General features: G+C 41.9%; 1 protein-coding gene across 7 annotated transcripts in view; it reads left to right on the top strand.

Moving 5' to 3' along the window:
• The window catches only part of Amot (angiomotin), a 65,450-nt gene that overhangs the window by 8,374 nt on the left and 32,295 nt on the right, over window positions 1–24,781 (top strand). The window contains exons 3-7 of one of the 7 annotated variants that reach the window (XM_071606393.1): window positions 7,018–7,166; window positions 9,247–10,180; window positions 16,834–17,329; window positions 21,832–21,976; window positions 22,898–22,990. In XM_071606393.1, coding sequence (XP_071462494.1) covers window positions 9,309–10,180; window positions 16,834–17,329; window positions 21,832–21,976; window positions 22,898–22,990 — 1,606 coding nt within the window. In that variant the 5' untranslated portion in view covers window positions 7,018–7,166; window positions 9,247–9,308. Of the gene's footprint in view, window positions 1–7,017; window positions 7,167–9,246; window positions 10,181–13,073; window positions 13,207–16,651; window positions 16,733–16,833; window positions 17,330–21,831; window positions 21,977–22,897; window positions 22,991–24,781 lie in introns of those variants that run through there. The other 6 variants (XM_071606395.1, XM_071606394.1, XM_071606399.1 and 3 more) reach the window with 6 other exon arrangements.

Raw genomic sequence — 24,781 nt, 5'->3', positions numbered from 1 at the left:
TCTAATATCTCACAGTCCAGTCCATCCATTTTCATTTCCATTTCCAGCTCAATACATTGCTGTGATTTCTGCCTGGACACTTAGAAGCAGAAATGGAGAGAATTAACTTTTATTTTTCTCTCTGTGTGAAGCCGAGGGCTTCCATCCTTAGAGCAATGTGTTATTTCAATGTTTAGATTGAAAGTATATGGTGGCTAGGCTTGGTGACTCAGTCCCATAATCCCAGCTATTTTGGAGGCTGAGGCAGGAGGATCACAAGTTTGAGACCAGCCTGGGCATCTTAGCAAGACCCCATTCAAAATAACATAAAAGGGGTGGGGATGTAGCTTAATGGCTTTTCACCTAGTGTGTGCAAACCAGGACTGCCAAAAATAAAAAAAAGAATAAGGTATATGGAGGGGGGAAACATGGAGTAAATAAAGGAATTTCTCTCACTTGCACATTTGCAAAGTGTATAATCCTCGAATGATAATTTTTTCTAGGGTCCATCCTCAGTTTCATCTTTGAGTCTCTTCCATTTCTACTCTGTATGGTCCAAACCTTTTCTTAGGATCTTAGCTATTACTCATATGCTAATGACTCCCAAAGATATATCTCAGCTTGTCTTTGAAATCTAGTTAGTCCCCACATTCCATGTCTTGTACTCAGTTCATGGAAGTTTTCCCCTCAGGGAAGCTTTCAAGGGAGTGCAGAGTCCTCCACATTGTCAGAGCTGTTTGTTCATACCTCTGTTTTCCATTGCATTATGACTCCTCTTCTTGCTGGGAGCTCCTTGAGGACTGGGTTCCGTTTTCTTTCTCTTTTTTTCCCACCCTGGGGCCTATATAACACCAGGTATGGCTATAGTTAAGTGCTCCCTCAATGCCTATGGAAAATAACACTGTGATCAGTACTGTAATGATCATGTATACAAAAGCCAGTAGGATCCTAGAGAAGAGGGAATCAGTTTTCCATATTGAGCAGAATTGGGACAGGGGGTACACAGAGATGGTAGAAAGCAAAATACCCTTTTCTGAGAGTTCTGGCAAAGAAGTGAAAGAAAAAAAAATGCCTGTTATGGCTGCTCTCCCTAAGCCAGGGCCATCTCTGGCCTGTTGCCTCCTCTGCCTTAGTACTGGATAAATTTTATGATTGAGTCTACAAATAAACCTCTGTCTAAAACATATTGACTATTTAATACAGGTGCCATTTAGTCATTTAATATTAAATAGAGCTGACCTTAAAAGTACTACCTTAACTGAGGCTGTGAATAGACTTATTGGTCATTATATGTTTAGTTTCTTCTTTTTTTTTTTTTTTTTGTTGGCACTGAAAATTGAACCCAGGGTGCTCTACTCGTGAGCTACACCCTCATCCCTTTTAATATTTCATTTTGAGACAGATTCTCATTAAGTAGCCAGGCCCAGGGTGGTCTTGATGTTGTGATCCTCCTGCATCAGTCTCCTGAGTCGCTGGGATTACAGGTGTGGGCCATGGTGCCTGGCTCATGTATGTTTAGTTCTATCCAGTAAAATGTCCTTTAGGATATATTGAAAATTGGGATCTAAAAACTAACAAATTCCATTTTCAGAATGTAGCAGGCTGTCTCACTAGAACTGAATGTCTTCAAGCTGACTGTCAGATCTTTCCAAGGGCAAAAATGAAAGATGATATAAGCCATTACAGGCCATGAACCTGTTCTCACCCACCTGATGCTTTTACTAATTAGCTTCTTGGCCGAGTGGCAATTTGGGGCAAGTGCATGCAAGCTGGATTCCCAGGGGAGCCCGCATTCCACTCTGCCATTTCGCAAGCTGCTGGGATACTACACTGCTTCTCTTGGCCTCTCTCCCTCCACAGAGCCCTGCTCTGCCCTTTTGGAGAAATGGGAGCAGGAGAACTTTTCATTAAGTGAGCTAGAGATTTTATGGGGCTTTGGTATATACTGGTTGTAGTTTTTTTAGTGGGTTGTCTAAAACATTCATACATCTTGACCTATTAATTTCACTTCTGGGATTCTATTGTTAGGGAACAATCCAAAATATCAAAAAAGACAAATCACAAAGTTGTTTTTGTAACATTATTTAGACTATCACACAAGACTGGAAGCCATTTATGTCTTAATAATTGGAGAATGGGTAAGTGAATCTTGATGCACTCATTTAATGAATTATTACACAGCCATTACAATGTTTGTTATGAAGTCTATGCTACAATGCTTATGATAAAGTGAAACGAAGGATCCAAGATATTGTGTACATTAGTATTTCATAGATTCATGGGTTGTGGCTCAGTGGTAGAGCTCTTGCCTTGCACATGTGAGGCACTGGGTTCAATTCTCAGAAGCACATATAAATGAATGAATAAAATAAGGTCCATCAACAACTAAAAAAAAATTAAAAACTATATAAGAAGAACTGAAGGGAATATTCTATGATGTTATGCTTGGATTGAGGTGCTGGGATTAATAAATGATTTATTTTCTCTATTATAATATTTACATACTGTGCTTCTTTTACTTGTAAAAGAAAGTATAAATAAGAATAAAAGTGTGTAGTATGCCATCAGAGGCAAGAGATTGGTAAAGAAGGCATTTTCTAGGTGTATTCCTGAACTTTTCTCATTTTATGTTCAATTTGATTTTTTGGGCCCCTTACACTTTTTCTGAGGTGATAAGGAATGGGATGTGATAGCATGGTTGAGTCCTCTGAAATGGATGTGGGTGTTGGGGATGGAGGGGGAGTGGCAACAGGATTCTCCCTGCAACCCAGTATTTCATGGCTCATTTCCACTTTAGGGTTGATCACCTTCATTGCCTATTAACTTGTTCAAGTTAACTGCTTCAGAGCACAGTAAAGTATAACCAGGACCCCAAATTGACCAAGCTTTTGAGTTACCATCTTAGAAACAGATCTCTCACACTGATCCTCAGTAAGATTTGGAAATATCGAGCCCTAGCTGTGGTTTAAAGATAATTTTTCAGCCTAATCTAGGAAAAGGTAGAGATAGGAGCAAAGAGTTGGGGCCAACTCTTTCCTTAAACCTTTTCTTAAGCTAATGCAGAGTTAAGTAAGAGCAAATGCCAATATAGTATTATGGTTACAAGATCTAGAACAAGAACCTGGGAGCATTGATCAGTGGGGATTTATGTACATATCTAAGTCTCAAGAAGAGAGATTTTGCAAGGAACTTCTGCCATAATTCTAGCTAAACACTTTCCTCTTAATTTCTTCTCTTGTTATTAATGTTTTACTTCCCACAGAACTGGGAAAATTAGTGGTGATGTTAAGCCAGATTTATAATCTCTTAAACCAGAGTATATTCAATTTAATAAATATTTATTAGGAATCTTCTCTGTACTAGCTAATAATACCAGATAATATATTGTAGTGAAAGGGCTCTTACCTTAGCATTTTGTCCTAACTGCTTGGGAGGCCTTGACAAGAAGATTGCAAGTTCAAAGCCAGCCTCAGCAAAAGTGAGATGCTTAGCAACCCATTGAGACCCTGTTTCTAAATAAAAAATACAAAATAGGGCCGGGGATGTGGCTCAGTGGTCGAGTGCCTCTGAGTTCAGTCCCCAGTACCCTCTCCCAAACAAAAGAAAAAACAAATAAAAAACTGCTTTCTGGTTTTGGTTCTGACCTCTTTAGCATCGTCATTTCATAGAAAGAGGTAGGTGGGCCATTAAGTGATCTCCTAAGAGTCTTTCCATGACTTTGATGATCTAGGGACTGCTGCACCAAAGACTGAGTTGCAAGTAAAGGCTTTTTTTTTAACTTCAGAAAATTGCTACTGCATTTTAGAAAAGGCTATTTTGTAATAATAATTACAGGAAATAGCTAACTTTTGTTGAGGCATTACTGTGTTCTAGACACATAGATTCCCTATGAGGTATGAGAACTATTATCCCTGTTTTGCAGATGATGAAATTGGACATGGGGATGTCAAGAGGTAGTTAGTGAGCCAGAGATCCAGGATTTGAACGTGGGCAGTATGACTCTAGACCACTTAACCATAGTGCTTCTACTGCCTGTTGAACCTTTAGGGATAACCTGCAAAAAGGCTATTCTTTCTTATCTCCCAAAGGAAATGAATTTGTATCCTGGGTTTCAAGATCATTGGGAAAGGTATTTTCTGTAGGACATTTTGGTACTCAATATGGACCAATCTGAAAGGATATGAGAATTCACTGGTGCCTCTTGCTTTCTGTGAGAGGTTGTAGAGTGTGTGTGTATGTCTGTAGTGTATATTTTATGATCAAATATATGGACATTGTTTCAGGGAAAACTTTGAACTGGCTTATTTCCATTTGGCTGGGAGTATAATTGTATAAAACAGGTTAACTATGATTTTACAGAGAAACAGGTTTTCTGGATTTAGATTCACCATCCTGGTTGGTGGAGTGAGGGGCCGGAACGAGTAACGGAGGCAGAACAAGGGATAGAGAGGAAGTTCTTATAGGCATATTGCAAAATGTTTGTGAAGGGGGAAAATTAGGTTTATCCTGGCCACCTTGTAATGTTGATTTTTCTGTGACTTGGCTTGAAAAACATCTGGGCTCTCACTAAGGTGTTTTGGCTCAGTCTCCCAGATATACTGGGAGGGGCCAGTGAATGCAAATGAAGTAAGAATTTAGTTTGCTTTGCTATCATGTTATAGAAGAAGTGGATGTAAAGATTGATCTTACACTTTTTGAAAAAAAGAACTATGAATATGCTTTCTTCTCCTTTCCAGTATCCTCAGGGACAGTCTGTGTCCAGAAGGAACAAGGTTATTTTATTGATTGAAGATGATGTCAGACCCTGGCAGTGGCATGATGAAAGCTGTGGGCAAATTAAAAGTTGCAGAGTTCATACTATTTTAGTTTTGTGCACGGGACAAGAAATCTTGCTTTTTCTTTTCTCTAATAAATAAATGGTGTAGTGTTTTTCTTCTTGTGAGACTATGTGACTCTTGAAATATAGATGAACATAAATTCTTTTTTAAAAAAATTGATAAACTGGAGAGGACTCTGCAAAGTTTTGCTGTCAGGCTGATTTCTTTTTCTGTTAAACACAAACCAAAAAGGCCTGGGATGTGGGTGGGGGAAAAATCTGTGTCCAGTTCACAGAAAGTGATTTGGGTTTTGAAAAGGGTGTGGAGGAGAGAGGACAAAATTAAGGGAAGAAAGTGAGATTTTGGACAAGTGTAGTTTTCCCACTGAGGAGCTGAGAGTCAGAAGAAAGCCAGTCACAATGGGCATGAGGAACCTAAGTAGTTCTGGAAAAGAATTGTATGCTGGTTTCTCTCCAGGGGCTCAAGTTTAAAAGCCTTGGGCTGTTTTCTGATGTTTCCGTTGAAAAAAAGACAAATGTTTTGTTCAAAATCTGACAATAGAATCTCGGTGGTTATTTACCATAGCTCTGTTAACAGTCCAGCTTTGATTCCAATTAAAGGTTGTTTCTCTGCTTTGAAATTTGGGGAGATACCCTAAAATAATTATTTTGAAGATTGGAGATGATTTTTCTTTCAACTGTGATTATACATTGGGCCAAAACAAGATGGAAAGACAAATTTCCATGTTTGTTCACTCTATATCTGCTTACTTTATTTTTGGCAATATTGCAAGGAAATAATGTTAAATTAATCACTGTGTGGTTTTTGTGGATTTTTAGAAAGAAAATTTACATTTTGGACATGTTCCCAAAATACAGAGATGCTCTTGTGCTTTCCTTGAATTGCTTTGCTTTGCAAACAGAACCTGTGGTATGAATTAAAGCTTTTCCTTTAAGTGATATGAATGAATCATGGCTAGATCAGCATGTGGTTTATGTGCCTCTCACCTAAACACAAACTCCTAAGGCTTATAACCATTTTGAGTGGACCTGGTGGTATCTTCAGAAGGTCAAAGCAGAAATTATAAATGAGGATTGTCTCAAATCCACATCTGCGGGATGTTTGCATCTCATCTCTATAAGACGAGTCTGGTAGACTCCATTTGCTGAGACACTGGGGCAGAGAAAGTGTTGAAAAAACATTCTGCTTGGAGAAGAGTTGCTGTACTAGGTTTAGAAGGGCCATCATCTCTCCTACTGGAACAAGAATGAATGGGCCTCCAGGCATGTTGGTGTGTGCCTGTAATCCCAGCTACTGGGGAGGCTGAGGCAGGAGGATCATAAGTTTGAGGCCAACCTCCACAACTTAGTGAGACCCTGTCTCAAAATAAAAATTAAAAAAAGGGCTGGGGTATAACTCAGTGGTACAGCACCCCTGGGTTCAATTCCTAGAACCAGCACCACCACCACAACATCAAAAGAGAAGAAGAAGAACAAGAAGAAGAAGGGATGAGCCATTGATCAGGTGATCTGATTATGAACTTCATGAGCATCTGCGGGTATAGCTCAGCACTGCCTAGTATGTGCAAGGACCTGAGTTAGATCTCCAGTACCAACCAGACAAAAAAAGATTGTAAGCTCCACGAGGGCAGGCTGACAAATATCTGGAATGGTCAATATGCAATAAATACTAAATGACTTGGCTGAAAAGAAGTTTTCATTTTCCTTCTGCCCATCTGAGGCTGAGAAAGTCAAATTGGGAACATGACAAATGTTCTTTCTTTTGATCCCAAATCTGCCTTATGATGACCATCTTCCTTTCTGGGATATGGGGCCATGAACTTCATGAACCTGCCCCGCTGTACTGACAGCAATTTCACCTTGTACCTTAGGGTGAAAGTGGTTATGGTTTTTGTCGTCATCCAGCATCCCAACTGGGATGACTTTCCTAGGCCATGAGGTTAGGATGGGGCAATACTTTTCAATGTCAGACCTGAACATTTCTGTCACTTGGAGACAAGCATGACCTCGATAACAGCTGCTGGACAGTGAGGTTGCTTTTCCTAGTGGAGATGGATTTTGGCCACTCATTTAAAAGCCAAGCACCATGGGAAGACAAGTCATTCCCTTGGAAGGAGTGGTTTAGTTAACTGCTGGCTGTTGGTGGCAATATAGAAACGACATTTTTATTTCTCCCTCCCTTCCCCTCCTGAACATTTCAGAGTGACCAGTGGTTGGACTCTTGGCGGCGCTTACCCTGAACCTGAGTTTTAGGGGAGAGGGAATCTGCCGGTGCGGTTTCTGGAGCTGCTCATAAGCAAGAATTCCCTATCCTGATCAAGGCTTTAAGCCTAAAAGAAAGCAGAAATAGGTATGGACATTGGTGTGTGTATATGTGTGTATATGTGCAGGCATGTGCCTACGTGTTTGTGCAGGTTGGGGTGGGTGTTGCATGGGAGGGGGTGGCATACTCTTCTGGGTCTGGGACAATGCAATGTCTACATTTCTCTACTGTGCAGAGCTACACCCCAGCCTTGATTCCTTTTTTCTTTTTCCTTGCAAGAAGAAAAATAGTTCAGTAGTCATCTCTCCAGTTTCAGGCACCAAAAGAAATTTATTTTATGTTATGCTTGCCAGCCTATTAGAAAAATCCCAATTTGATAATTCAAACATGAGAGTCCTAGACGGTCACTGGGAGGTAAGGAAAGGACTAGAGAGCAAGGTTCTAAGCCTGTTGGTGATTGGTGTGCACTTCCCAAAAGAAAATGATAAATGGGACTTAAAGGGGGGGGTTGGAGCAAATTGCTGTGTAGAAAAATTAGAAATCAAGTAATGATAATCATTAGGAAGTAAGGGAGAGATGCCATGTCCATTGCCAGACATATATTCTGGATCATTCCCTCCACCAACTAAGGGAAGGGGTTGATGTTTCCAGAGATACTGGAAGTTGCTTAATCTGCTATAATAAAAGGCCTAGGAATCAGGATTTCAGAATTTTTATCCAGAAACCTGAGGCTGACCTTTATTATGACTTTCCATGTGACATTGTGTCCATTGTTACAAATTATTTCAGATCTTTAGAATGAAAGTTTCATTACTTAGCATCAGTATTTAACTACAATATTTAATATGACAGACTAATTTTCTCCAAAGAATTTTGAAGTAATGCATTTGTATACACTATATAGTGCTGAGAAAAAGAAAAGAAGGGCTGTGTGTCACCTGCCACTCGTTTTTCAGATGAGGAAACGAATGGCAAAAGAAATAAGAAATCACTTACTTAGGTTCCCCTCTAGACCAATAATATGATTAGAATTTGAATCTCAAGTTGTGTTATTATGGTTACCCATTTTACTCAACCCATAATAATTCCTTAGAAGAACTGGTGGTGGTAGAGAGGGAGACGGTAATCTTATCCTTTCCAGAAGGATGACCTTTTCATTTTTTAAGTCTTTAATGTTGACAGAGGCTCACTTAAATCAAAGAGGTGCTTCTCTTTTACACTCCAGCTCAACAACAAAAATCTCAGTGACAATTCCTGGATGGGTAAAAGACAAACTTTGTCAGTAATGATTTTACCAAGTCATTCTTTACACCATGGAGCATCCAAAGTGGACAATACAGGAAAAGATATTTTTTTTGGAGTAGAGAAATGGGAATGAATGGGAGGTGGAGGGGAGAGATGGGAAAGGGGCAGAACAGCAGAATGAAGTTAACTAAACTATGTCATGTCCGTGCATTAACATATCACAATGAACTCCACTTTTATGTATAATACATCAATTAAAAAATAAAAATCCGAATGATCATCTTTAAAAAAAGAAATATGCAAAACAAATACAGCTTACTATAAAAAAGTATTTTTTTAAAAAGATACATTGCAAAGTCTTAGAGATTGAGAAAAAAAGATTTGCATCAAGGCAGAGATCATACCTGTCTGCGAGCCAAGATCTCTTAACCTTTAATTTATTTTAGTTCTTATTTAGCATATTATAGCTCCTGTCACACATTGAACTGCTTTACAAATCCCAGCTATGGGATAGCTCTTCCCATTCTTCTGTCTCCACCTCCACAGCCATAAGACTTGGATTTTTAATTTAAATAGAGCACAGAGAGATGAAGCCTGTGAATGAGGGCCTTGGAAAATTGCCCCCTCTCATCACCCTGCTTGACTACTCCAGGTCACCCCCGTCTTTCAGGAATTAAGACAAGATTGAATACTTAAATCATGCTAGATGTGAAAGTGGAAACAGAGCTCTTTTGCCTCCACGTCCCTCATCATATCAGTGCTAGAGCCAGGAAACCCAGCAATTACGTTGTTATTTCTAAATTCAATTTTTCTACTTTATTTCTGCAATGGAATCCTCACCCCCAAATATCCATGTTCTTCCCCTTTAGCGGACTGATTTATCCAACAACTGGGTGTTAAGCTTCCTGTTTCCCCTTCCCAGGTCAAGGGCAGCCCAGGTGCCCAATTTCTCTCTCTCTTCACAAGGCACCACCAGCGATAGAGATGAGAAATTCTGAGGAACAGCCAAGCGGAGGAACCACAGTATTGCAGCGTCTGCTACAAGAGCAGCTTCGCTATGGCAATCCTAATGAGAATCGCAATCTGCTTGCCATACATCAGCAAGCCACAGGGAATGGCCCTCCTTTCCCCACTGGCAGTGGGAACCCAGGCCCTCAGAATGATGTGTTGAGTCCCCAAGACCACCACCAACAGCTTGTGGCACATGCCGCTCGGCAGGAGCCCCAGGGCCAGGAAATCCAATCAGAAAATATTATCATGGAGAAGCAGTTATCTCCTCGAATGCAGAATAATGAAGAACTCCCGACCTATGAAGAGGCCAAGGTCCAGTCCCAATACTTTCGAGGCCAACAGCATGCCAGTGTTGGAGCTGCCTTCTATGTCACTGGAGTCACTAACCAGAAGATGAGAACCGAGGGACGTCCATCAGTCCAGCGGCTCAATCCTGGGAAGATGCACCAAGATGAAGGACTAAGAGACCTCAAGCAAGGACATGTCCGCTCCTTGAGTGAACGACTAATGCAGATGTCACTAGCCACCAGTGGGGTTAAGGCACATCCACCTGTTACCAGTGCTCCCCTCTCCCCACCACAACCCAATGAACTCTACAAGAATCCCACAACTTCCAGTGAATTCTACAAGGCCCAAGGGCCACCTCCCAACCAGCATAGTCTGAAGGGCATGGAACACCGAGGCCCCCCACCAGAATATCCTTTCAAGGGCATGCCACCCCAGTCTGTAGTGTGCAAGCCCCAAGAGCCAGGGCACTTCTATAGTGAGCATCGCCTGAACCAGCCAGGGAGAACAGAGGGGCAACTGATGAGGTATCAGCATCCCCCTGAGTATGGAGCAGCCAGGTAAGAGAGTTCCCTTTCTGTCATTTCCTGACCTCATCCCTAGCCAGCCCTTCTGCTGAGTGTTGGGAATATTAAGGGAAGGAATGGGCAGGTGTAAGGAACTCCAATAGCAATGCATGGCTTACCTGTGGCTCAGTAAATTGCCTGTCAACCAGAATTTTAGTCTCTTGAACCATAATTAGCACTGTATTGACATTTCCTTGACTTATAGGTTGGGCATGGACTTGACCGCATAGTGGATGAAGAGGAGCACAAGTCTTGATTTCAGTAGCTCTTTGCTGCCCTATCTCCTAGGATCCTGAAGGAAGGGTCAATGTTTCTCTTCTTGTGCATTATTAAGCTCTTCTTTGAGAAGCAGAAGCAAATGGTCTTGGACTTTACTTTGCAACATCCTATCACTTTCACACATTCCCATCCGTAAAACTCTCATCATTTATTTTTGTGAACAAATCTGTTTTCCATTAGTTGTACATTTTCCATAGAATTGCTATGATTCTTTTGGACATTGAATAAACAGTCAGATATTATGGCGAGGGGAGCTATATACATGTTCAGGTTCAGAATATAATTTGTAGCTCATGAAGTTTTGTCTGCTTTGTATTTTTTTTTCTGTAGAGTGTTTGTTAGTTGCTTGTTGTGTTTTTAAACATCTAAGTTAAATTCACATCATATCTTGTAGAAGTTTGCCAGATGCTAAAATGCACAAAGAGAAATGTTCCTATGATTTCTGTTTTATAAATTTGGTTCTCCCTAAATGTTCTCCTTATATATCCAGCCAGTTGCCCCATGTCTTTATCCACCAGATTTTATGATTTCGTGGTTTTCTTCATTGTTCTTATTGTTACTCTTTGGGCCATGTTGCTGATATTGATATCCATATTTCAGTATATGCAGCAGGCAAAAGTTTAAGTGGTGGGCAACAATATTGGCAGTTCTGTGTGCTATTCCTGCACAGGGCAGGAACATGGGTAATGATGGGTGGCCATAAGTTAAAAGTCCTGACCCTAGGTTGACCCTCTTCCATAGGTGACCCACAGACTAGATCTGTGATTTCTCTCATGTCTACCTCTTTCCCTCCTAAAACCCTCTTGGCTTGAAGTTCACTGGGTGACTCAGGAGAGAAGACACTCACTCAGGGGGTAGAATAGAGTAGAAGAAAGAAGAAGGTACCTGGCATTTCTTGATATTTCCTTTTCTCCCCCTCTGCATCCTGTTTTTTTTTTTTTTTTTTTTTTTTAACCAGAGGCAATTTACTTTGAGCTCCACCCCTAACTTTTCCAGTTTAGGATATTCCCCCCATTAACCCTGGTTGATTTCCTAAAGCCTTTGTAGCTTTCAAAGGGTAGAGGCCTAAGTTCTGATAAGTGTCTTAGAACAGGAAATGGGGTAAGGACAAGTCCATTCATCTTGAAACCAAAGCAAGAACCCAATTCTCACCTGCCCAGTGAAACATAAGACCCAGGGAGGGACTGTTCTGTTGGACTGCAGAGCTTGGTGGAAACCCATTCAAGCCAGAAAAATGTCAATGAAGCTGGCAGTTTTTGTTTTGCTGTTCCCATCAGTATGGAAGAGTCTGTGGGACTCCCTCCAGTCTGTGGATGGGCTGACGCTGCGTTGTAGGTGTGGAGCAGAAGCCAAAGCCCCACTCAGCACATGGCCCGCCTTCCCAGGAAAGCTATTTTCAGAACTCATTCACCAGTATTGTTTGTGATCTGAAATGACTCCCACAGTGTTTGAAGCTAGATGGAAAAGCCCTTTGATCTGCCTAAATAAATAATGAGACAAAGAAGTTTTTTTTTTTCCTTTCCATACTGATTAAACCACCAGAGAAATTTAGCTCCATGGATCTTATAGAATGATGCCTATCTTTTCTCCTACCTCCTAAATTGACTGTGACTCTCACTATCCCCCAAGCAAAAAATACCACGCTGACATGTCCTCTCTTTTCTTTTCTTCCCTTTCTTTTCCTCTTTCTTATGGCCTGGGGATGAAACTCAAAGCCTTCACACTAAGCATGCTATCATTTAGTCACATCCCCAATATACAGCCCATCGTGAGCAGTGTTTTTCTAACATTCATTTCTCAATGGCACAGGGGCAGAGTGATTAATATGCTTGGTGAATAATCAAACCTAAAACAACCCAAGTCAGAGGATCCCCTGTGTGATATTTGGTTGGGCATCAGGCAAGTTCTGGCTGCAAGCTCTATACTGACCCTGTGTGAGGGAGTGGCACTTATTGACAGATTCCTGGCAAGAGGAGGTAGTTGAATGGCTTTCCAGAAGCACACTGCTGTTAGGTGGTGACATATTTTTCCTCCTTTATTTCCTTTAACCAGCTAGCTTTATTGTTTGTGAGTACCTTTCCAAGTAATTGCTGCTAGCACCAAACCTTAGAGGACTAAATTCTTAGTTCTTAATCCACAAATTAGAGATCAGTATGCAAAGCTTTTTGAACAAATTGCTGTTAAAAAAACCCAAAACTTTTTTGTTTGCCTTTAGAGGTGCAATGAAATGCTGAAGATTTGCTGTAAAAATGAACAAAATGTTATAAACAATCTTTTGATTACTTCATCTTCCCTATGCCCTCCTCCCTACTTAGAAAATAAATATCTTGAATGCCCAAATCTCCAGATGGGAAACAAGGCCAAGCCATCTGAAGCATTTTACAATTTTTGAATCTTTTTGTTTCTAAGTGCTCTGAGCCTTTTCTACATCCTGGGTTTCTATATTTATCAACTGCTTTTAAAAATTAAATCATTTCTGTTTACAAAAGTAGCCACCTCCTTTCAATTGTTGAAATCATGCCCAGATCTGATGTTTCTTGAAATCTTTGTTGAGTGGAATCTCAGGGTGACCTAACACTGTAGTTCAGAGTAGAGCTGGTTGTGCAAGCAGAACCATCCGGAATTCTCAGCCTGCTCCAGGATTCACAGATTCACCATTACAGAGCCCAGGAGAGGCATCATTCAGGTGGTGAGGATAAGTTGTACTGCAGGCTGTTGGTGGCACCTGCTCTGATAACTGGGTGTGTGTGTGGGGGGGGATGGGCTTGATGTGTGGGCAGGTGTGTGTGGACATGCATACTTGTGTGTCTGGGAAGGGTGGGGACTCTTCAGTCATGGAGGTGGCAGGGTGGAAGGTACTATGTCAGATGGGTGGAATGTCTTTTACTTTTCCTTTGTGTCCTCACAAGCTGTTTCTTGGGGTGGGGGGAGCGGGTGAACCACTCCCAGCTCCTGGCTTTGGGGAGGATTCTAGTTTTAGTTGGTGGCCTCTGTCCTGCTTGAATGGCTGTGTCCCCTTTTCTGTAGAGCCCAGAGTCCCAGATAGTTTTAGGAAGGAGCAGGATGAAGGAGGAGGGAAGTGGCAGGGAGGCAGGCCAGGTCTTCCACGGGGTCATGTGATTCTATTGTCTGCTGGGTGGCTTGTTGTTCCTGGTTAATGTGTCAGCAGGGAGCAATTCCAGCTGCTGTGGGGTGGAAGGACCTGGAGAGTGTGTCTCTCATGTGGTTGCCACTTTTATTATTATTATTATTATCATTATTGCTCTTATTATTATTTAATCTTCAGTGTATTTTGCTTCCTATGACATTGCCCATATTTCTCCTCCACCCCCGACTTTTCCTCTTCTCATCCCCATATTAATACTGTCATGCTTTTTGGTGGTGGGTGGACTGCTGGTGCCCAGATGGAATTTTTTTGCTGGAGGGCTTTCTCAGATCCTTTGAGACTGTCCAAGACTTTGCTTGTTTGCCAATGACGGACTACCTTAGTTTTCCCACCATCACAGTGTGCTGAGATCTGTTTCCTTTCCCAGCCAGGGGGAACTGAGGGGCAGCTACCTTTCTCTGTTTATCTTCATCCTGGGCTTATCTGACCCTGGAGACCTCCTTCCAGGAAACCTTGTGGCCTCCTCCTTTCCGAGCTCCCGGTGGTGGCTGTGTACTGTCTAGGGCCTGGAAGAGCCTTCTAGCCTCCAGGCAGAAGGGAGGCCGATGGCTGAGTCTATTTGAAATAAAGGCCTGATTTGCTTGATGGTGCCCAGGGGAGCTGTGGGGAGTAAACCCAGTTCAGAACTAGGCAGTAAGTCTTTAAAAGAGAACACCTCCCAGGCGTCAGGCTTTCAAATCCTGGAAACCAGGACAAAAGTTAATGTAGTGATTTTTCCCTTAAATTTCAAAAATTATGAAATTAAAATTGTAAAATTTTAGTCCCTCTCTTCTGCCCAAGAGATGCAAAGGCCCCCAGCAAATCCTAGGACATTATATCTTAACTCTAGGAACACATACACATTATAACATCACTTACTCAAAGAAGAAAGAGAGGACATTGTTCATTTTACCTATGTTGAAACTGAAAGTCCATAGAATAGAAAATGGAAACTCTTTGCCAAATAAGTTTATAAATGGTGCCCAGGCTTTTGTTGAAAAGAGTATCTTCAGCTCTTGGAGAGAAAGATTCTGTTTGGCATCAACTTTCTAGTTGTGATCTTGAGTACCAATCATATCAGTTGTTTGTGCCCAAGTATATTGTGTGCCCTCTTTAATATTCAGCAAGTATAGTGACACACACACACACACACACACACACACGCGCACACACACATGAAATTGGAAGAATATGGATGTACCAGATGCATATGGAGCTAAGGGAAAGAACCAGGGTTTGAGCAGTTTTGAGGGCTTTTGTGAACATCAAGATTATTTGACATCCACAAGCAAGTGTTTGGAATGATTTGGTAGCTGTAAAAAACTCTTATAGTGAGGAGCTCTTGTAGGGATAGATAAATGAACAATAGTGGTAACTGGAGTGTGTGTGGGAGGCATGTGCTTTAGCATCTGGAATGCCAGTTAAAAGTTAATTGCTGGGCTGGGATGTGGCTCAGTGGTAGAGCACTTGCCTAGCATGCATTAGGCCCTGGGTTAGATCCTCAGTACTGGAAAGAAAAAAAGAAATAAAAGTTAATGGCTCAGTTCCATCATAAATTTTATGCATAGTAATGCAAAGATTAAATGGGTAGCTTATAAGTGCTATGTTAACAAGGTCACCCCATCAAAATTGGGAGCTGGATAAGAGACTGTCATTTCTATTGAGCTAAAAAATATGAATTCCTCAGTATTTTTGCAGTTCATTTGGAATCTCAGGAAAGAAATGGACTCAGACAGATTAAGTAATTTGAAAAAAAAGTAATTTAAACAAGGAGTAGGCAAGGTCTCTAAACTCTTCCTGTTGGGATCCAAATTCCATGCTCTTAGCCATCTGTCTTCCTTGGATTGACAAGTATCAACTGTAGGACAAGCGTCCCCAGGACGTGGGAGCATATGAGGTTAGTTGGGCATGTGCTGCAAGGAGGGTGAACAAGCTTTTTGTCTTTGGTGCACACCAACAGATATTTCTGGTAGTGGTGTTTGGTTGGAAGTGTTCCATCTACAAACTCTTGATTGTTTTTCTTAGTGCTAATAGTCATTAGGTACAAATTATTTGTACCTGGGTATTAGTATTCTGTACCTAGTAATTAGATGCAAAAGTTGGGAAAGCCACATTAAACAATGTACCAAAATTGTCTTTCTGAAACTCTATAAGCAATAAGCTGTAGATCTGAACATCAGTACATACATATCAATGCATTATGGCAGTAGAAATAGCCAGGAAATATGAATAAGGAAAGAAGTGCTCTGCCTTGACACTACCACTAACTCACTCTCAACTTAGCACGTCTCTTGTTTTTCATGTGTCCAGGGATGGAGCTGCATGAAATAATTGCTTTAAGACATTTCTGGCTCTTATATTTTGTGATTCAGTACATCAAAAATAGTATGATGATGTTGCCTGAAACCTCCTCCAAGTCTTGGTACTGTTACTACTAATGGACATCATTAAGTTATCAACAACTGAAATGAATAAATAAGAATTATTTGGTGTTTTTAGTGTAAAATTCTACATATTTTTGAGTGTTTTTTTTTTTTTTTTGATAAGTATGAATTCTCTAAGCCAGGTCCAGGTAGGAAGATGAAGGGAAGTTTTGGTGGCTGTTGTCTCCAAAACAAGTGAGACATGTTTTCTAAATTTGAATCTTTATGTGTGCTAGACCACATACATAATGTTATTTCTAACATTAGGTTTAGTTTAAAATAATAACTTAAAAATCACCTTGTAGAAGATCATTTAAAATACTTATCAGACTTGTACATTCCTTAGATTTTCACAAAATGACTTTGGAGGTCATCTGGTTCTATTATCCATGTGATCTTACCTGTATCTGTCTGGCTCACAGGTTGAGCCACGAAAGAACTGTAGAGGTTTCTGCAGGGATCCTATAGTCTGACTCTGCCTGCTTCTCATTTTGCAGGTGTCTTGGGGGCTCCAGAAGCCTCCTCCTATCACTTTTTTTTTGCCCTACTGGGGATTTAACTCAGGGGTGCTCTACTACTGAGTTATATCCCCAACCCTTTTTATTGTTTTATTTTAAGACAAGGTCTTGCTAAGTTTCCCAGGCTGGCCTTGAATTTGAGATCGTCTTGCTTCAGCCTCCTGGGTTGCTGGGATTACAGGTGTGTGCCACTGCACCCCACCTCATGTTACTTTCTTGTTCCCTTTTTCTTCAGTGCTTCCGGAGAGAACTTAACCACAGGCTCCCTTTTGTGTTTTCCAGGCCAACGCAGGACATCTCCTTGCCATTGTCGGCCAGGAACTCTCAGCCTCACAGCCCTACTTCTTCCCTGACATCTGGAGGTTCCTTGCCCTTGCTGCAGTCTCCACCATCTACCAGATTGTCTCCAGCCCAACATCCCTTGGTTCCAAACCAAGGTGACCACTCAACTCACCTTCCTAGGCCACAGCAGCATTTCCTTCCTAATCAGGTTCACCAGGGCGATCATTACCGTCTCTCCCAACCTGGGCTGAGTCAGCAGCAACAGCAGCAGCAGCATCACCATCAGCAGCAGCAACAGCAGCAGCAGCAGCAGTCAGGAGAAGCCTATTCAGCTATGCCTCGTGCTCAGCAGTCAGCTTCTTATCAGCCTATGCCAGCCGATCCTTTTGCCATTGTTTCCAGAGCCCAGCAGATGGTTGAGATCCTCTCGGATGAGAACCGGAACTTGCGGCAGGAGTTGGAAGGGTGCTATGAAAAGGTGGCCAGGTTGCAGAAGGTAAGGTTCCCATTGGGGGATATTAGGGTCTCCATTTTAATCTTACTAGTAGGAAGCCATTGTGATGGTACATACTTGTATTCCCAGCAACTCAGGAGGCTGAGGCAGGAGGATCTCAAGTTTGAGGCCAGCTTTGGCAACTTAGTGAGACCCTGTGTCAATATAAAAAAAGAAATAAAAAGGGGGCTGGGGTTGTAGCTCAGTGGTAGAGCACTTGCCTAGCATGTGTGAGGTGCTGGTTTCGATCCACATCACTGCATAAAAATAAATAAATAAAATAAAGGTATGTGTACATCTACAACAAATAAATAAATGGGAATGTAGGGGTGGTAAAGCACCCCAGCGTTCAGTCCCTTGTATCCCCCCCAAAAATCTTAAAAGTTTCTACTTGTGGGTGTCTGAAGACAGGCAAGTGTTCAGAATTTTTGTGTCTGAAGGTCAGATATGGGTCAAACTTTGGCATAAGCCTTTTGCCTCTCTATGTCAGAGAAGTAACAGTTTACATTTATACTAGGAGGAAAAAAAGTATATAATTTTTCCAGATGTCATGGCCCTAAAGAAAACTTAATTGCTCTAGAATTCCAAAGTGAACAGGGATACCTCTTCATAAGGCCAGGATCCCTGTGTCAGTAGAGAACTTGCCAGCACTTGAAGGCTTTTGGTCTTGATTATTTTTGCCAATATGGATTTGAATCTTAAATATAAAACCATAGTTCACAGTTCCTCAAAAAATTCTCACCAGCTGAAATTAAAGCCTGCCCTGCCTTGTTCTGGAAAAGGTTGAGAGTATTCTTCCTAGTGGGAGTTCTCCTAATCATTTTTTTTCAACACTGACCCCCCTCCCCTGTTTTGCTTTGGTTCTTCCCTGAACTCAGATTCAACATCTGCTCTCTTTGTCTGGTGTGTGTGTGGGGGGGGGGGGCAGGAGGGGCTTAGCACCACAGCTGGGTGACAGGTGACAGCTCTAGGCTGAGGAACTAGAAAAAGGAGTGTGTGTCCCCAGTTCACATTCTTCCCTGGGCTCCTCCTATCTCCTGCAGCCAGGACTTTAGCTCTTGAGTGCTCCAAGCTAGGAATCTTAGTTCTTGGCTTCCAGTGGCTGTTGGTGAATAGAGTTTTATGTCCTTGGCAGCCACTTGCAGTTTTGTCATTGTGGAGCTCTTTGTGGCTTGATTTCCCTATCTTCTGCACTTTTGAGGGAGGTGAAACTAAAGGTGAGGGAGGGAGGGAGGGAGGGGACATTGTCTTGTATTGTTGAGCAACTCTGTCCTTAGGAGACACCAGGTGGAAATTTCAGGGGCCTGGATGAGGCTGAGAATTTGCAAACAGGTCTGGGTCCTAAAGTAGAGGAAGGCTTATCTTCAGCTAAGCATTTTTATGCAGCTAAAAAAGCTCTCCCTCCTCCAGTTTCCTTAAACCTGAATGGGGCCTGCTGAAAAGTGGAGTGAGACCTCTTTCTCTCTGACTTGTCCCTGGTTTTGTACTTTTTCCCTCTTCTCATTTTAACTGTGTCTCTTCCTCCATCACTTTGATGCAATAAATTAATTCTATCATACACTAGATACACAGTTTGGATGATTAGGTTAATAGTTGACACCCCTCCCCACACTCTCCATTCAAGGTGACCCCAGCCCCATCACTAAAAGATGAACCCATATCTTCTATAAGCCCTCTTGCCACAGGATTTATGGTAATTTGGGGGGGGGGTTGGGTTGGATGACAAGAAAGAAGAATTTTTGTTGGTTTTTATTGTTTGCTTCTCTGGATATGAAAATATATTTCAAATAAGTGTAATTGGCATAGCCTGAGTATCAGGAGAAATGGAGGCCAAACTAGTACTAAGGTGAAGGACAGGGACAAGAGGGGGGAGAAGAGGAAAAGGAAAGTGGGGGAAATAAGGTAGATACCAGATGGTGCTGGAAAAAATAAGAAAGCAGAAGCTTATGAGGGTAATAAGTAGACAAAGTCTGGAAACTCACTATCACCCTCACTTCCCCCTGTCCCCACTATCCCCCTGACCATGTCAGTGGATGTGCCCTTCTGTGAATTGTGTCATGGAAGACCCTATTGACTGATGGGAAACTTGCCTTGCCCTTGTGAAGTGTTATGATTTGGATATGAGAAAACCCCCGTAAGTTCGTGTGTTGGTGTAGGAATATTCAGAGGTGAAATTAATGGACTCTGAGAGCTATAGCCTAATCAGTCCATTCTAGTTTGAATGGACTGAGGAGTGGTAACTGTAGGCAGGTGGGTTAAGGCTAGAGGAGATGGGTTACTGGGGGTGTGACATTGGGGTGTATATCTCCTTGGTGAGCAGAGCTCTCTTTCTGCTTCCTGACCCTGCCAGGAGCTGAGGAACTTTCCTTTCCTGGGCCCTTCTCTCATGATCTGCTGCCTCCCTTAGGCCCAGAGCAATGGAGTTGGCCCACCATGGAATAAATCTATGAAACTGAGCCCCAAATAAACTTTTCGTTTTCTAAGTTGCCTTTTGGGGGTATTTTGGTCACAGGAATGAAAAGATGATTAATGCATGAAGAGTACAATATCTCCACAGGGCTTGGGGGAGGGATTAGTACCAGAACCAGCAACAGCAGTCTAAACACCTTGAGTGAAGTTACCAATGCCTTCCAAGTGTTGCATACTGTGAGAACCTGGAAGCCTCCCTCCCTCCCTCCAGACTGTCCAGAGCAGGCCAGTACCAAGCCTGGTCTTTCAAATGGAAATGTTTATTTTCTGTACCCAGCACTTGAATTTCATGCAAAAGCTTCATCATACACAGGCCTTACAGATCTTGTCTCTAAATGCCATTCACCAGCTTTCACCTTCTGTGCTGCTATCTCGGTGCCATCTGCAAGGAGAAAAGCACTTTCAAGTCTGCTCTTTTCAGTGGTATAAGCCTCATTTGTTTGTAGGCAGTCCTGTCTCAGGCAGGATTTTGGAGATGGGGGCAGGTTGAATTGAGTTGTTTGGTAGCCCTACCTTTCTCCCCACTCTCCCACTGGGGCCCTGATATTTCTCCCCATAAAGCACCCTGAGCTTTGTTAAGGAGTTTAGTGGAAAACTGAGAAGGAACACAGAATGGTTTCAGGAATTAGACTTAATTTGAAAATTGACTAATAGGCCGTGGGGTTTATTTGTCTTATACAAATCATATGCAAATAATTTCTGTGGTTATTACATGTGCAGTGGAGCTATCCTGGTTAAAGAAAGACTCTGGAGTCTAATTTCTTGTTTTCTTCCTGATTCTGGTGGATTCAGGACAAGACCTTTTGTCTTTGTGGGCTTTTTTTTTTTCCCTTTTTTTCTTTCATTTTACGAGATTTGCAGGGGTGTCATAAAATACAACTCTAATCATGAATTTCTGTTCAAAAATCTGTACTGGTTTCCCACTGACTATGGGATAAAGTCCAAATGCCTGGCATTAAAAGCCTTTTATGATCTGACAACAATCTATCTTCACAGCCATATCTTGCCAGCTTCCCTCTGTGTACCCCACAGTGTCCAGCCAAATGAGGCTACTGGTCATTCTGGGAATGCATTTGCTCACTCAGAATAGAATACCCTTCCCCTCACCTCTGCCCATTGAAATCTGACCCAGCTTTGAGGATCTGACTCTAAATGCCACCTACTCCCTGAAATTGTTCTCCCCCCACCAGGAATAATTTATTTCTTCCTTCTCTGTATTTTATAGCACTTCTCTTTTTCTCCTCTCTCTCTGGTGCTAGGGCCTTGTGCATGCCAGACAAGCAATCTACCACTGGGCCACATCCCTAGCCCTTTTTATTTTGGTACAGGGTCTCACCAAAGTTGCTCAAGCTGACCTCAAATATGTAATCCTCCTGCTCCAGCCTCCTGAGTCTCTGGGATTAAAGAGTGTGCCACCTTTTTCCTAAAAGTGGATGTTGCCCTATATTCTTTGACTTGATTAGATTGGAAGCTCCTTGAGGACAAAGAGAATGTTCTCATTCATATTCACACACCACAGTGCTTTAACCAGTTCTGATTACTGTTTGACCCTTGCTTAAATGTTTGTTAAAAATAATACTGAAGTTTCAGATTTTTAGGGCCTGTTTATTCCACTAGGTAGATAACAGGATAAATTGAAGTAAACATGTGAAAGCCCTTTATATGCTATGAAATTAAGATATCCTCATATTATATACTTTATTATTAATATTTTCAAAATCAAGGAAATATTTATTCAGAAATTGAAATTTATAACCCTTTTTATGAAGTTCATTCTATCCTATCACCTTTTATGAAGGTAGAAGTCATATATACATATATTGTTTATAACCTCAGGAAGTCTTTTGAAATATATACTTACCAAACTTACCATTGAACTTGGAATGTTTTCCTTGAAAATTTTCTCTTGTGGCTGTGTTCTTATTGCCTCATGGCCATCTGGGAGAAACTGTCACTGAGGTTTTGCATATGTGTTTTCAGACCATCTTCCCCATCAACCTCTTATCATTACCACCTTTCTTGCTTTTTATGTTAAGGTGGAGACAGAAATCCAGCGGGTCTCAGAGGCATATGAGAACCTAGTGAAGTCATCCTCCAAAAGAGAGGCTCTGGAGAAAGCCATGAGGAACAAGTTGGAGGGCGAGATTCGGAGGATGCATGACTTCAACAGGGATCTGAGAGGTGAGCAAACCGGTGGGCCTACTTTTGTGTTTGTGGGGGCAGCTGCAAGGTGATGCTGGGAAGGGCTGACAAGGATCTGATCAAGCTCTTCAGGATCATCCAACCTCTTGGTGTGGTCAATGGTAAGTTGCAGAGACTCTGCCAGGCTAAAGGTGTGTGTGTGTGTGTATCTGGAAAAGTATTTGGTCTCAAGCTTGCTTAGTGGGGAGATAATATCTGACTGGCCTTCCGGTCAATTAATCGGGCAACAATTCTTCCTGATATTCTAGACCCACCTAGCTCACCCCTACGATTGGTACAGCCTCTCTTCCTTTGTAGGTCTTGCACAGGTATGTCTTTGGGCTGTACAAGCTTGAAATAGTGATTCCCTTTGCTGTTTGCTAGGGGCTCACTCCTTTCTTTTATTTTTATCTTCACCTGATGATATTGAAGATGCTGGCAAATGTTTCTACTTTAAATCACCATCAACACCTTTAAAACTGCTGCCCTTGGGGATGTTGTTTTCTGTCTTTGGATTTCAGTTATCTGTAAAATCAAGGGACTCAACTAGATGTTGTCATGGGCCATTTCTAGCTTTAACATTATATGATTTTGAGAACTTCACAAGAACTGTGATGTTCTTTTTTTCTGGTTAATGAAAGTCATCTTTATAAATTTGAGGATGGAGTATTTCATTGAAATGTACAATTCTGCATCTATACCAAAAGGTCATGAGGAGTGAAAGAGTTAAGTCCTTATTCCCTTCTTCCCTGCTATTGTTTTGGAATTCCTGTTTGTTAATCTCTGTGCGTGTCATCCATTCCTACTACGTGATGAGAAGATGCAAACTTGTTTTGCCGAAGGTCAGTAGTTAAGAGGGCAAACAACATGTGCTTGGTAATTTATATTTGGGGCCCTGTTGATTATCTCCAAATTCCACAGAGCGTCTAGAGACAGCCAACAAGCAACTTGCGGAAAAGGAGTATGAGGGATCCGAGGATACCAGGAAAACCATCTCTCAGCTCTTCGCAAAAAGTAAGTCTGAAAGCTTCAGAAGCCGGTGTGAGTGGGTGGATGGGAGCAAGGTGTGTGAAATGGTTGCCTGGTTCTCCTTAGCTTTCAAGAACAGCCAGGATACAGCGAATGTCATCTAGGGATTCTTTTTCCTGGTGAAGCATGAAATTGGAAGATTCTATTCTATTCCTTCTAGGCCAAGAAGTCAGCTTGACACAACATCTAATCATATCAAATGGCTTCCTCTGTATTAAACCATAGGAACTTCTTGGAATCCCTGCCATTGTTATGGCTAGCTGAAGAGAGGACCTCAATGAGCATGGGGTCCCTTAATGTTGAAGGGATGTTCTTAGAAAGTTCTATATGCTGTCTCTGGTAGGGATGGTATTAACATGAAAGATTGATGATTAGTGTCTGAAATAGCTAACCTGCTGCTGGGACTCCCTTAGTTAAACACTTAGTATCATATCCTATCACACTTTGACAGTTTGCAAGGGTAGCTAGAGGCCATGGCCTGAACTAGTGACTCCGGTTGCAGAATTGAAGGGTGTAGGGCAGGCAGAACTCCATCTTCCTTAGAATAGTGTTTCCTTTGTCTGAAAATACTCCTAGGACCCTAACGATGAATTAATCCTCTTCTTTATCGTTCTCTAATGAACTCCACCCAGCTACACAATGCCTAATTCTTTCCAATTGCTATAATAAAGGCAGCAATAAAAACTTCATAATAGATTGAGTCCACAGGGAGAGTAAACTGGGAGGAAACAGATGAACTGCCCTCATTTCTGCAGATGCCCAAACTTGGTTTCCCCCCTCCCCAGCCCCCCTCAGTGCAGCCCCTGCTGTACTTGTGCTTGGTAGGGACTTGTCAATCTTCCATCTTTGCTGGGCCTCCCAATGACCCTTTCAAGTCATTCTATGCAGCTTCCAGTCAGCTTTTACAAGTTTGTTTGATCTTCACTTACAAAGTTCCCCTCCCTGCCTGGGTTGCTCTGTTGTGCTCTGGCTTCAGAACAGAGTATTTCTTCCTCTTTTTCTTTCTGCCCCCTGTTCCTTTGTAAGTAGTCTTAGATCAAGGAATATCGTTTTTCTGGTGTCATTGATGCCCAGTGTGAATTGTTGTGAAGTTGCTTTTGTGGTGTCACAGTTGCCCTGGAAGCTAGTTCAGTGACAGAGAGAGGGTGGCAGCCTCCCAGAACAAAGCAAAACAAAACAAAACGTATAGATTCTTGCCCTGGATCTGATAGTTCGTACTCCTCTCTGTGTAGAGATGGTATTTCAGGTGTCCTAGGAGCTCTGCTACAGTTTTATAAAATGTGACAATTTACTAGATCAAACTACCTTAACAGCAGGGTGAAAAACTGTCAGATAGCTCTAGAACTAGACAGGGAAGAGAGCATGACTCTTGGCCTCCTTTATTTCTTTTGCCTTTGGATACCAAGAGGGCCCTGCATGGTTGGAACTATGGCAGAAAGAAAGAAAGGCCTTTTGAAAAGCCTCCCTGGGGTGTGCACTCCAGCAATCCCAGAGTTCAAACCAACTCAATCCAGAAGGCAGTCCGGCATAGTAGAAAGAATAGAATAACTTGGGCTTAAATAAGAGCTCCACTCCTTGTTTACCAATTGTGGGTCCTTGTGCTAGTTAGTCATGCTCTCCAAATCTCTGTTTCCTTATATGCAAAATAGAGAAGAGAATAATACCTGTCTTGTATGGTTGTTCTGAGGATTAAGTCAGTACAATACCTGGTAAGCAACCAATGTACATTTCTTTCCAAGGTACATCTGCTCACACAGATGTATGTAAAGTCACAGT

The sequence above is a fragment of the Marmota flaviventris genome, chromosome X (assembly GCF_047511675.1).
Source record: "Marmota flaviventris isolate mMarFla1 chromosome X, mMarFla1.hap1, whole genome shotgun sequence".
NCBI classification, from domain to species: Eukaryota; Metazoa; Chordata; class Mammalia; order Rodentia; family Sciuridae; genus Marmota; species Marmota flaviventris.
Note: the sequence above shows the minus strand (reverse complement) of the source record. Positions and strands in the feature narration are given on the sequence as shown.